At 38.4% G+C, this 13,243-nt stretch overlaps 2 protein-coding genes, 1 long non-coding RNA gene and 1 pseudogene across 3 annotated transcripts; 3 read left to right on the top strand and 1 right to left on the bottom strand.

Annotated features, from left to right (window-relative positions):
* The first annotated feature begins 216 nt into the window (after positions 1-216).
* On the top strand, positions 217-609 carry LOC106297400. Its single transcript, XM_013733645.1, has one exon. It carries the CDS (start codon positions 217-219, stop codon positions 607-609), a length of 393 nt encoding a protein of 130 aa, XP_013589099.1.
* A 2,653-nt stretch (positions 610-3,262) lies between these two features.
* Positions 3,263-5,708, bottom strand: LOC106297399. The gene is made up of 3 exons (XM_013733644.1): positions 5,080-5,708; positions 3,773-5,018; positions 3,263-3,655 (listed from the first exon to the last, which is right to left on the bottom strand). The coding sequence occupies exons 1-3, from the start codon at positions 5,706-5,708 to the stop codon at positions 3,263-3,265; spliced, it is 2,268 nt and encodes a 755-aa protein (XP_013589098.1).
* A 1,115-nt stretch (positions 5,709-6,823) lies between these two features.
* On the top strand, positions 6,824-9,447 carry LOC106299304 (annotated as a pseudogene).
* Positions 9,448-12,059: 2,612 nt separating this feature from the next.
* LOC106299305 lies at positions 12,060-12,771 on the top strand. The gene is made up of 3 exons (XR_001261741.1): positions 12,060-12,377; positions 12,452-12,575; positions 12,672-12,771. It is a non-coding gene; the product is annotated as an uncharacterized LOC106299305 (long non-coding RNA).
* Positions 12,772-13,243: the final 472 nt, after the last annotated feature.

Below are 13,243 nucleotides of genomic sequence, written 5' to 3'. Positions count from 1 at the left end.
GAGTACAAGAAACAGATAAAGCTAGGGACAAGGTGTATGATAGTAGACGTTATCGACACGTTTTTGTCTCTAGAACCGGCGGAAAGTGATGCGGAGAGGAGGTGGTTTGAGGAGCATCCACAATTCTGTCACTTGTTCCACAAGAAACTGGATGCAGATGCATAAGAAAATTTTAAGAGGAGGAAGAAGACGAAGTCAAACCACAAAGTTCAGGGAATGTGGATGATGTTACTGCGTACTGCCGCTGTCGCGAAGATGAGAGAGGTGTGGTTCATTGTCAATGGTGTTCACATCCGTTACGGGTTGAGGGAACACACATTGATATCTGGCCTAAACTGCTGCAATTATCCTCTCGGATACAAGGAGTTTTGCAAGAAGAAATTTGTGAAGCGCTATTTCAAGAACGGCGAAACAATAAGGTTGGAAGATGTGAAAGCGAAGTTGTTGGCAATGGGAGCCCATAGAGACAGGTTGAGGATGATGGTTCTGTTCTTTTTAGGAAGTGTTATATGCGCACAAACCAAAGTTGGTCCAGGAGCCAATGATGGTTCTGTTCTTTTTAGGAAGTGTTATATGCGCACAAACCAAAGTTGGTCCAGGAGCCAATGATGGTTCTGTTCTTTTTAGGAAGTGTTATATGCGCACAAACCAAAGTTGGTCCAGGAGCCAATGATGGTTCTGTTCTTTTTAGGAAGTGTTATATGCGCACAAACCAAAGTTGGTCCAGGAGCCAATGATGGTTCTGTTCTTTTTAGGAAGTGTTATATGCGCACAAACCAAAGTTGGTCCAGGAGCCAATGATGTATTGGATTTTTTCCAAAGAGCTGTGGATGATCTTGGATACTGCAAGACCTTTCCATGGGGGAGATACTCCTTTGATTATATGGTTAAAGAGATCTCCCACACAATGGATCATTTCGGAGGATTGGTGAAAGAGAAGACGCTATGGCCACTTCCAGGGTTCTGTATTCCTCTACAGGTAAGTAATAGAACATTACAACGCTATTAAATTTTAAGTATTGTTTTGTTAACTTTTAAAAAATTGTTGGTTTTGTAGCTTCTTGCTTTCGAGGCAATTACTGAGTTGGGAAAGAGGTTTAGACAACCGGTTGAGGAAGTTGATCCCGAGTGTCCGAGAATGTGTCAGTCAACGTTAAAAAAAACAGAAATGAAAGGGTTTCCTCTTGCAAGTGTTAATCAAGAACTGGATAGGATTAAGGTTAGTGTTTTCTTCTTCCTCCTGCAATTTATTAGGTTGGTAAAACTTTGTAATACTGTTTGTAACTAATTTGTGTTCTTAGCCACAGGATATTGACAGCATCCTACCTACCGGGAATGATGAAGAAAAAGCTCTTTTGACCGTTATTCATGAAGAGAACGACGATGACGATTGCCGTGATCTTGCTGTGGACAGCTGGATTAAGCGTATTAATGAAGGATATACCGTCGTTTTTGAAGACATGTATCAAAAAGACATTGCAGCTCGACAGGTAAGTGAAGGATCCGTTAATGCAGAACAGACAGTCCTTGAAGGCATTGCGGGAGGGAAAGAAGCGGCAGAACAGAAGAAGATGTTGGAGGATGTGATGAAGAAAAAGAAAAGTCTTGGGAATCAGTTTGAGAGAGTGATGTCGATTGTGGAAAAATTTGAGGAAAGGTTGGTGTCGGTTGAGTCTTTTGTGAAGGAAGCGCAGAAGGGATCAGAGAAGAAGTAAAGTTGTTGGTGTTCCTTGTCGGATTATGTAGTTTTATGAACCTATTTTGTTGAAGTTTCATCCCGGATAATGTTTTGTTGGTGAAACTATTTTATGATGCTTTGTTATGAAAAAGTTGGAGTTATGGATAACTGGTTATAATACTAGGATAACTCGGTAAAACAATGAGAAAATGGTAAAACTAGTATAACTGATTGTAATACTAGGACAACTAGGTAAAACTAGTATAAATGATTGTAATACTAGGACAACTCGGTAAAACAATGAGAAATGCTTGAACAACAACAACATAGCTTGAACAACAACAACAACTCCATTAATAACAACAAACTGAAACCAGACCATGAAACGGACCCATGGTTGAACAACAACACATAGCTTAATGAAAGACTAGACCATGAAACCAATGGTTTAACAACAACAAACTGAAACCGAAATGAGACATGAACAACAACATTACTGTAGGGTTCGAACACGCTTCAGCTCATCCTTGAGCTCAGTGATCTCTGCAGCCATTTCATCAACGTGCTTCAGTAAGCCCTTAACCTCATCCTGGATCGCGAAGACCCATGGTTGACGGAAGTGGAGTCCATCATCCTGCAAATATAACCCAATTCATACATATGAAACCTAACACAATCATCACATGATTCAAATCAAAACCCTAATATATGAAAAATACCTCAAAGTTGGCGCATGTGAAGTATTTCCTTCCCGGATGAGTATTAAAGTCTGAGGGAAACTTCTTACCCGGGGAAATCTCGTCAACGATTTTTCCCCCATAAGGACATCTAGTAGGGATCTCGTAATGAGCATCGGCAATGCACCCTAGCATGTTGTTGTATTTCTTCAACTCCTTCATGTGCATGTACTCCTCGTGTGGGTGCGTCATGTTGGGAGATGTTTTTGAGATAATTGGAAAAGAGGAGAGAGAGGGGGGGGGAGAGAGAGTAGAGAGAGAGGGGTATGAATAAGTCTGGGAAGAATCTGGGGTTGAGATAAAAAGAGAGAGATTTTGATGATTACCCTGAAAATATTTAATTTTTTAGGCGCCAAACCCAAAAAAAAAATTTTCTCCAAAGATTTGGTCTTAGTTTTACGTATTATACTAGTGTTAACGAAATTTGTTCATAGTTCTATTTTTGGTGGTTTCTGACATATTTAGTGTTACTAATCCTTTTGATTTTGTTTTCCAGTATTACTTTCGATATTACTACTTTAAAATATTAGGCAGCTTGTATTGTGTATTAACATTCCGGTTATAATTAAAACCGAAAAATTTATTTTATAACATATTCTTCGTTAACAAAGTGAGACATGAATGTGAAGGCTTCTAATGGATAAGTTTCGAGTTTTTACGAATTTTCCAAAACTTTTACACAGTTGGGTTTAATTATAAGGTGCACTCGAGGAATCAAATGTAAAAGTAAGGGAGACAGAATTTAATATAGATAACACTAATGTCAAACAAAAACATAATCAAACAAAAACATATAGTTTTACCAAGCAGATAACCAAGTTTTACCAAGCAGATAACGAACGTAAATTCAAGCAGAGGGGCTAGCACCATTTCCAAACAACAACCAATTGAAACCATAGTTTTGCCTTGGCCGCCTCTGGTTCTGCGTCATTTTCCGTCGTTCTCCATAAGATGGATGCCTTTTAACTCTTCTCCTTCCCTTTCGGGTAATGCGATTCGGAGGTATGATGTTCAGCTCTTTTATGTCATCTGGTACATTCCAGGAAGACTTGTCGGGGACAACATAAAGTGTCCTAGAATACGCCAATGCCCACAGTTCCGCCCAATAGTATTTTGAGCAGAGCTCGTGATAGTGAATATGGACATCACGCCGCATGTCAACGCCGTCATCACCGCGCTTAGTGTAATATATGTACGCAGCCAGACCGTGCAGACACGGAATCTTTTCATAATCCCACACCTTGCAAGTACAAGTTTTTGTAACCAAGTTCGCCAAAAACATCCTCCCATCACTGTCGGTGACCTCGTACTCAAGCTCATAGCTATTACGCTCTCGCACAGGTAGCGTTCATGCAACAGGCCATAGATCGTGCAAGTAGTTCTCAACCATAGGCACCAGCTTCGTTTCCACTGATCTAGAAAGAGCATCCTTGAGATGTTGATTAAACCAATCCGAGAATGTCTTCATGATAAAATCCAACATTGGTATTAAGGCCCACCTCCTTGCCTCTCTAAACACGTTGTTCATTGATTCCACACTGTTGCTTGTGTCCAAGTTGTACCTGTCACGTGGAAAAAAAACTCTTGCCCATTTGTCTTTTTCAGTATGATCCTCCACATACTTCCAAGCCGAAGGATATCTTCTCTTAAACAATTCGTAGGCAGAGTCGAAGTCAGCCATGGTGTAATATCTGCCCAATTCCATGAATCTATGCCCGACTACATCTTTGTTAACGTTACAAGCATGCCCTTTCACATTTTTCTTCAAATGCCATAAACAATGGCCATGGTGAGCCTGTGGATACACGTTTGCTACTGCAAAGATGAGGCTTTGATTTCTGTCAGTCATGAAAACCAGTTCAGAAGAGTCTGGTATAGCTCTCTTAAGCATCTCGAAAAACCAAATCCAGCTAGCATGATTCTCTCCATCAAGTACTGCCAACGCTAGTGGATAATGGTGATGATTTGGATCTTGAGCTTTAGCAAAAACTAGAACACCGCCATATCCGTTCTTCAGCCATGTCGCATCCACAACTATCACTTTCCTCATAACTGCAAACCCCTCAATGCAAGCTCCCAAGGCTATGAAGAGGTATTTGAATTTACCCGCCTCATCCAATTTCACATCGGTTGTTGTTCCCGGATTCATTTGCTTTAACATGTACAAGTAGCTATACATCATCTTGTAGCTATCTTCCGGATTACCATGTTGATCACAAACCGAAAGATTCTTTCCGCGCAACGCTGTCGAGTATGATATCATTACCCCAAGTTTGAACTTAACAAGACCCTTAATAACCTTCAGACTTGGATTTTCCAAGCCTCCTGGGAATTCCTCATTCAAAAAGGCTGACACTAGTTCTGCTGACCCTTTTCGCTTATCGTTTCTGTCACTTTGACTAGTCCGCGAGCATGTATGCTTACTCTTGTAGCTCCTAATCGAAAAAATGTATGTCTGAGGAATCTTTGAAGCTCGTAATCCCCATTTGCAGCTAGCTTGCGAACATCCAATCACCAATCGTCTACGATCCGACTTTTTGGTGAGATAATGATAGCATTCACTAAAAGCAGCTCTATCGACGATCTCTTGAATTACGCTCTTACTAGGAAATTCGTCATTCTTACGCAGACTCAAACCATCGCCCCATTCCTTTATATACTTACTCGTTTTTTATGGCTGGTGGCTGTTCAACAGACTTATCAGCGGTTGGAACAGCGCTATCTGTCTCCGCAGCAGTGTTACTGTCCTCAACGTTATTAGTCTCCATAGCAGTATCCGTCTCCATAGCAGTATCAGTCTCCATAGCGGTATCAGTCTCCATAGCGGTATCTGTCTCCATAGCGGTATCTGTCTCTCCAATGGCATCCGTCTCTGCAGTGGCATCATCATTATTCCCACCCTCTATCGCCTCATTATTTCCCTGCTTATCTTCTACGTACAAAGTTATGGCTTTAGCTCCAATTTCATCCTCCAATGCCTGCAACTCTTCGTAGTTCTTAGCACCCGAACTTTTACCCACCCACGAGAGTTTATCTACAGGTCCAGGCTCCACTATTGGTTCCAATATTTGTCCCGATCTTCCACTGCTCTCCACAACCAAAACACTTCTTCGGTTGTCTTTATCCATGCCCGTTAGGTAAACAAATAGATCCTCATCATCAACAATATTTAAACGTGTCTCACATCCTACCACCAGTGGAATGTAGCTCAATTCCAATTTTTCCTTGCTTTCATCCAACCCAAGCTTCTTATACATCCTCTCTTCTATTATTGACAAAGTCGTATCCTCCATTGAAGTCTTCAGAGTTATACTAAACATCCGGTCTTTGAATTTAAAATGTACGCTGACATGATTTCTCATTGTATCCTGCCAAAAAAAATGAACAAACTCAACAAACAGACTCGAGTTATCTACAGTTCTACCAGTTGTTCCGAGTTATTCCAAGTTAATTACAGTTCTACCAGTTGTTCAGAGTTTTCCCAAGTTATCCACATTTCAATCAACAACAAATTGAATTATGTATCTGGTGCGAACAAATCTAGGCCCCTACTGCCAATACCCTCCCATTCAACCACTAAAATGCATTTTGTACCACTTTACTATACTGATTGACCCAGACACGAAACAATGCCGTTGTGCATTACTCCTAAATCGAATCACAATTCAATTGCGATGAAAGCTCGAGGCGGAGATCACAACTTTCCGGCTTCGACGGAATGCTAGACGTCGGGAAAGGACTGGTCTATGGCGATAGACAGCGGCGATATGGATGGAGCTGAGGGCGGATTCAGAGGGGGAGCGTGGTGGGGAGCTCCCGAAGATGGTCCAATTAATTGGGGGAAATTGCCCAATTAATTTTTTTTTTTACAAAACCAGACCGGTTTGACAACCATACCTGACCGTCACCGGTTTCCTTTCTGCCCGGTTTCCTATTATATTCTATCAAATTCTCGATTTTTGTTAAAAAAAAACTAAGGGCAAATTCGTCATTTTGCGTTCCTTTAATGAATCAGGGAGACCCATAGGAGATTTACCAATTACATAGAGGGGCAATCGAGCCATTTCCCCGTGTATATGTGTTGTTATATTGGATGAGAATTTGCTGTAAACCTTATAGAAACTCTTTTTTTTTTTAAAGTACAAATTCAATTCCTTTAACGAGTTTGGATGTTTCCTTGATGAAAGTTTCCTCAATTTTGTCAATGGTGTTCTTAGTTTGCTCTACTCTGAAATGTGTTGCCTTTCTTCTTCTTTTCTGATATTGTTGCGATTTTTTTACTAGTTTAGCCTTCTGGGTTGTTTCATTTTGATTATGTAAACCAAATGTTAACCAAAAGGATATTCCTTTTATATCTTAGATATGATATTTGAAACTTTTGAGTTTTCTTTGTTTCAAGTGGCAAAAAATGGCATCAACTTTCACTGCAACGTCTTCCATTGGTTCCATGGTTGCAACAAAAGGCCACAGATCTGATAACAAGCTTATGAACAACCTGTCTTCAAGCTCATTCGGAAGGAGGCAGAATGTGTTCCCCAGGCTCAGAAGATCCAGTCCTGCAATTGTATGTGCAGCCAAGTAACTGCATTTCAACAAAAACGGGACTACCATTAGGAATCTTCAAGTGAGTATCTGTTTGCCATTCTGTTAATTGAAAGTTTACTGCTGCGGCCTCTAAAGGTATTTGGTTTCTGATTCATGTGTTGTAATAGGCTGGTGTCAACAAGCTTGCATACCTAGTTGGTGTTACACATGGACCGAAAGGGCGAAATGCTGTTCTTGAGAGCAAGCATGGATCACCAAGAATTGTTAATGATGGTGTCACTGTTGCAAGGGAGGTATGGCATCGTTACCCCTGTGATAGTGATATTTATTTTTATTAAAATGACTCTTATAATTTCAAACTTTCTCTCTAGGTTGCGTTGGAAGATCCGGTTGAGAACATTGGTGCTAAACTTGTGAGGCAAGCGGCTGTCAAGACCAATGACTTTGCTGGTGATGGTACCACAACATCTGTGGTTCTTGCACAAGGTTTTATTGCTGAGGGTGTCAAGGTCTGTCTAACCTTCTTCTTTCAGCTTTCTCTGATGAAACTCAAAAATTACAGTGATCTTTAATCTCATTATTCAGGTGGTGGCTGCTGGTGCAAACTCTGTTTTGATCACTAGAGGCATTGAGAAGACAGCAAAGGCTTTGGTTGCCGAGCTCAAGAAAATGTCTAAGGAGGTTGCAAATCTTTTATAAGAATCTCTTTCTTTGAATAAGTGACGAGTCTATTAACAAAATATTCTGAAAGTAGTCATGTCTGATGTAGGTTGAAGACAGTGAGCTTGCAGATGTGGCAGCTGTTAGTGCAGGTAACAATGAGCAAAGTGGGCAGGAAAGGTGTGGTGACACTTGAGGAGGGTAAAAGTGCCGAGAACGTTCTCTACGTGGTGGAAGGAATGCAGTTTGACCGTGGTTATGTCTCTCCTTATTTTGTGATAGACAACGAAAAAATGTCAGTTGAGTTCGACAATTGCAAGGTGACTATTTCCTGATTCTCTGGCTCATTCCATTGAACTGTTTCACCAGATGAATATTCTAATGTTATTTTATTGTCTTGCAGTTGCTTCTTGTTGACAAGAAAATTACCAAAGCAAGGGATCTTGTTGGTGAGAAGGAAAAAGTTAATGAGAGAATTGCAAAGCTCTCTGGTGGAGTTGTTGTGATTCAGGTTAATACAAAGCCCCATTGGTCTTATTTTGATATAACAAAGAGTGTGTTCAAGAGATGCTAAGTAAAAGATCTTATGTATTGGTTAAAGGTGGGAGCACAAACGGAGACAGAACTCAAAGAGAAGAAACTGAGAGATGAAGATGCTCTTAATGCTACAAAAGTGATCTTCTTATTGCTGAGGTTCTATTTGCATAGACAGTGAAGTGTATACTTATCAGGATGTCTATTATTCGTCAGGCTGCTGTTGAGGAAGGTATTTTCGTCGGTGGTGGTTGTACCCTGCTTCGGCTTGCTTCCAAGGTTGATGCCATCAAAGCTGCCCTTGACAATGATGAATTAAAGTTACAAAATTTATCAAGGCTTTCAGTTTCTGATTCCTAAACACTTCATGTATTCTAACATCTCTGGTTCCCTTGCTTCAGGTTGGAGCAGACATTGTGAAAAGATCACTTAGGGGGGTGTATTGAATATGAAATTTGAAGCGATTTGATTTTAGTGAGTTTTTAGATGATTTTAAGAGAATATTAGAATTTGGTGTGATTTTTGTTAAATAACTCTAGAATCTCATCTAAAACCATGGGATTTGGATTTTTATTTTTATAACTAAGAAATCCCTCTCAAACACCCTAAAAACATTTAAAGCATTCTAAAATCTCCAACTTAAATTTTGTTTAATAACAGTGGATTTTAGAGATAAAATGACAAGTTCAATAACACTGGATTTGAAAGTATTTTTTAAAATACTCATTTGAATAACACTGGATTTGTCATTTTAATACAAAACATCTGAAACTCTTAGTTGAATACACCCCCCCTTAGTTACGCTCTAAAACTGATTGCTAAGAATGTTGGAGTCAATGGAAGCGTAGTTAGCGAGAAGGTAGTTTTAACAGGAAGGGAACCTCCACACACTATCTTGAGTTTAAAATCAGGTATGCTTGAAGAGTTGTCTATTATATTCATTGGGACTTGGGAGGTGATTTCCAACGAGAACGTTAAGTTCGGTTACAATGCTGCAGCCGGCAAGTACGAAGATTTAATGGCTGCAGGAATCATTGATCCAACAAAGGTCAGTTTCTTTGCATACATAAACTGTATTCACTAGCTGATTGGTCATCAGAGTGTGCTTTGGTCTGGATTTAGATTGTGAGATGTTGCTTGGAACATGCAGCTTCGGTTGCAAAGACATTCTAGATGTCAGACTGTATTGTTGTTGAGATCAAGGAGCCTGAGCCAGTTCCCGCAGGCAACCCAATGGACAACTCAGGATATGGATACTGAGGAGATAGGGAAATAAAGTAACTCAGCCGGAAATTGATTTCTTATTAGCTTGCATAATTTTAATGATTTTGAACAAGAGAATATGCTTTGTGAAGTGAAATTTTGAATCACTCGTTTGAATAAATCATGATTCCTTAATGTTGGGAAATGCTAATACAATTGTCTACCACTAAGATGCACATCAGAGGTACTGAATCTTGGTTATATATATGTATATGGAAAAAACTGAATCAAGGACTTGATGGCACTCTCATTGATGAAAGATTCATCAAATTGCTTCATGAGTAGTATCAAAATCCCCTGATGTTTTCAAGATCTGGATTGGTTCTGGTTCTCTGCAATGGAAAAAATTATACTCATCTTCAACAACCAACACCATCTCTAATTAACTCATTGAAAAATTACATTGAAATTTTCATATCTGACTTCAGTTGCTTCTTCTAGAGCCGAGAGACCAGCTTTGAACCTATCAACACAACTCTTATATAACTCTGCAAGTCAAAATGCAGTGTCTGAATTTCTCTCAATTTACTGCTAAGGAAACCGACATTTATGTTATTATCTCCCTCTCTGTTAACTCAGCAGAGTCATCCACCTTACCTTCAAGATAAGAAGAAGACAACACACAAGTTCTTTTTAGAGAGAATTGAAGCCAGATAGCTGGAGCTTCGGAATGAAACTCTTCCACTAGAGAAACACACAAAAAAATCTTCCATACGATGTTGCTGTTTGTTCTGCTCCTACTTGCATTCTCTTGCATACTCTCTGTTTCGGCCAAGACAGAATCATGTTCTCAACGCCGATCAACGATTCAGAGACAATTCCAATTCAAACTGTGGTTTGAGTTCCGGTCAACGACTCTTCAGGTGGGAATCTAGTGGTTACCAGATGGTCTAAACCACCTTCTTTGGTCGATGAATGTCACTGTACCAGTGGCTCCAAATGATATACATGGGTTGTTCAACTAGCTATACTGGGAATCTTAGGTTACAAGATAAGGGTGAGATTCTGTGGGAAGCATCATTATAATTCTTGCATGCCAAGAATGACTCTTGGGACAACCCGAGAGAATCTAAAGCTTACTTCTTGGAGAAGCTACCAAGATCCTTCAACTGGGAACTCAACTACACAGCTGGGCTGGCTCCTTTTTTGTGTTTCATGAGCTTCTTATATGGAACGTACAGATATTGAGAAGGGTTGGTCCTGTTTTTCAGGTAAAGTTTACTTCCCTCTAGGATATTTTGTGATGAAAAATATGAAAGTCATTTCCAATGGCCGATTGAAGAGTTAGAGACCTTGCGTGAGACACAAGTCAAATGGCACAACAAGGATCTTAAGACATGATCTATTCTCCAAGTTCTTGATGTCACTGCACAAGTAAGAATCGATGCTTACCTCTACCATATTCATGATTAAGAACCTATCTTTAATTTCGACTTGGTTATAATTGATTTTGTTGTAAATAAAGAAGAAAGAATGAGGAATTGATGTATATGATTCTATGAGTAATGAGTCTTTTATATAGGATTACAATAGATTGGAGATAAAGTCTAACTTGGAAAATAAGTTAAACGTGGGGAACAAATATATCTAATTCTTTCCATATGGACATCACCACAATATTCGTAATGAATTTTTATTTATTGGTATTGAGTAAGCGGATGTTGAGATATCAAAATGAAAGGACTTGGAAAAAGCGGATGTGACTGAACCAAGCTGGACCGACCCTCGATAAGAGAAGATTGTGGCATATGCATTCATATCCATTGAAGTTGAAACAAAATTATACCTCCTCTTTATAAAAAATGCAAAACCAACTTGATGGAAAACCAACCTTTCTAAGTAACAAAAGAAAACATTAACATAATATTATAAATTTTAAATCATCATGTATCCATAACTCAAAAGCAAACATAAAACCAATAACTAAAAAATTGTCAATAAACATCTTTTTCTTAATCATAATAATAAATATCAAAATACATTTTAAATGGTAAGCACTTTGCCTACAGTATCGTTAAGAGTGACATAAATTATTTCACCATTCATATTCATCACAGGCCTCTAGAATTCCTTGTAATTATTGAGTTTTTATAACCGGAAGGAAAACCCATATCTCATAAAAAATCACTCTAGCAAACTTGGTTTCAAATGTCACATTGTGGCAAAAAATAACTAACATTGTCAAGAAGTTTGAGTCAATTTTGACGAATGCTAAATCATTCAATAGATTATAGTTCACCAATATACCACTCAATTCTACGTAATTGTGAAGAACTATATCCAATTGTACAAATAAAGAAAATTGAATAGTGAAAATTTGAACAAAGATAATGCACATACTCAAAGACCATTGAGTTCTTCGTCCACTCATTGTCATCCTTTTTTTTTGTCAAACATTGTCATCCTTTTATGTTCTGCTTTTATAACTATGTTGCGCTTTACCATGCAGTTTGTTTTACTTCTCTTTCTAAACACTATAGTTTTATCATTTTCTTTATCATTCTAGTATTCAATAGCAATTTTTTTTCTTCAAAAAACAAAAATTTGAACAATGAACCGTATATCAAAGTCTATTGGTAAAAGAAACATGTTTTATAGAATTGTAATATTATGCATGTTTGAGCCAATTTTTTTTTCTTCAATAAACACGTGAGCACAAATATGTATTGTGCACTCATTCAACATTTGCTTATTCTCTTGCATTTTATTTCTTGGTTTACTTGAAACTCTACTACTGCCGCTAAGTGTCTTTGGTTTGTGATTTTCTGTGTTGTACTAGGCTGGTGTCAACAAGCTCGCATCCACTATTTTGCGTGTTCTTGAATTACATCAGATGCTTGAAGAGCTGTCTATTATCCTTAGGGCAGGTGCTTTCTAACGAAAACGTTAAGTTCGGTTACAATGCTGCAACCGGTAAGTACGAGGATTTGATGGCTGCAGGAATCATCGATCCGACAAAGGTCAGTTTCTTTGCATACATAAAACGTATTCACTAGCTGATTGGTTATCAGAGTGTGCTTTGATCTGGATTTAGGTTGTGAGATGTTGCTTGGAACACGCAGCTTCGGTTGCGAAGACATTCTAGATGTCAGAGTGTGTTGTTGTTGAGATCAAGGAACCTGAGCCAGTTCCAGCAGGCAACCCAATGGACAACTCAGGTTTGTTCAGACATTTCATTAAATCTCAGATGAAGAATTGAAGATCCACCTAATTCATCATGTCTCAACTCTTAATTCTTTTTACTGTTGTTTCAGGATATGGATACTAAAAGGAGATAGAGGAGTAAAGTAACCCTCGGGGAGATTGATTTCTTTTTAGCTTTTGCAATAGATAAGAGCGCAAGTGAGAGTAATGATTTTAAACAAAGAGAATGTGCCGTGTGAACTGAAATTTTGAATCAATCAATCATATAAATCTATATTGTTAAAAAAGAAGTACCCATTAAAAAATACCCTAAGTTTTCTAACTTATTTACACTTTCATGCCACTGAGAATTAAATTAAACTACTTATTTTAATGCTTGTCTTTTCCAGTTAAATTAATGAGTTTTCTTTAATGAAATTTAAACTTAATGTCATTAGATGAACCTAAAAATACATCATATTTAACGTAGCTTATTACAGACGAGTACGGCCCAATAATGAACTTGAATTTTATTTTTACTAAAACGTGAATCACTTGACTTATGTAATATTTAAAATATATTAACTACAATATAACAAATGCATATAACCTACCTATATTTTAGTTTGAAATGATCATGCTCAAGTTTTATATAGTCAACTTACATCATGCATCGATCGATGTACAATAGTCAAACCACCTA

This window comes from Brassica oleracea, chromosome C6 (assembly GCF_000695525.1).
Source record: "Brassica oleracea var. oleracea cultivar TO1000 chromosome C6, BOL, whole genome shotgun sequence".
Taxonomy (NCBI): Eukaryota; Viridiplantae; Streptophyta; class Magnoliopsida; order Brassicales; family Brassicaceae; genus Brassica; species Brassica oleracea.
This window is presented reverse-complemented; position numbering and strand designations above follow the sequence as displayed.

What these genes read in the sequence shown, in the direction of transcription:
- LOC106297400 (XM_013733645.1), top strand. Translation starts at nt 217, where the DNA reads ATGTGGATGATGTTACTGCGTACTGCCGCTGTCGCGAAGATGAGAGAG.
- LOC106297399 (XM_013733644.1), bottom strand. Translation starts at nt 5,708, where the DNA reads ATGGAGGATACGACTTTGTCAATAATAGAAGAGAGGATGTATAAGAAG. An exon ending in CCACCAGCCATAAAAAACGA is followed by an intron (nt 5,019 to 5,079) that starts GTAAGTATATAA and finishes CGAATTTCCTAG; the next exon opens with TAAGAGCGTAATTCAAGAGA. An exon ending in ACTTGCACGATCTATGGCCT is followed by an intron (nt 3,656 to 3,772) that starts GTTGCATGAACG and finishes TGTACTTGCAAG; the next exon opens with GTGTGGGATTATGAAAAGAT.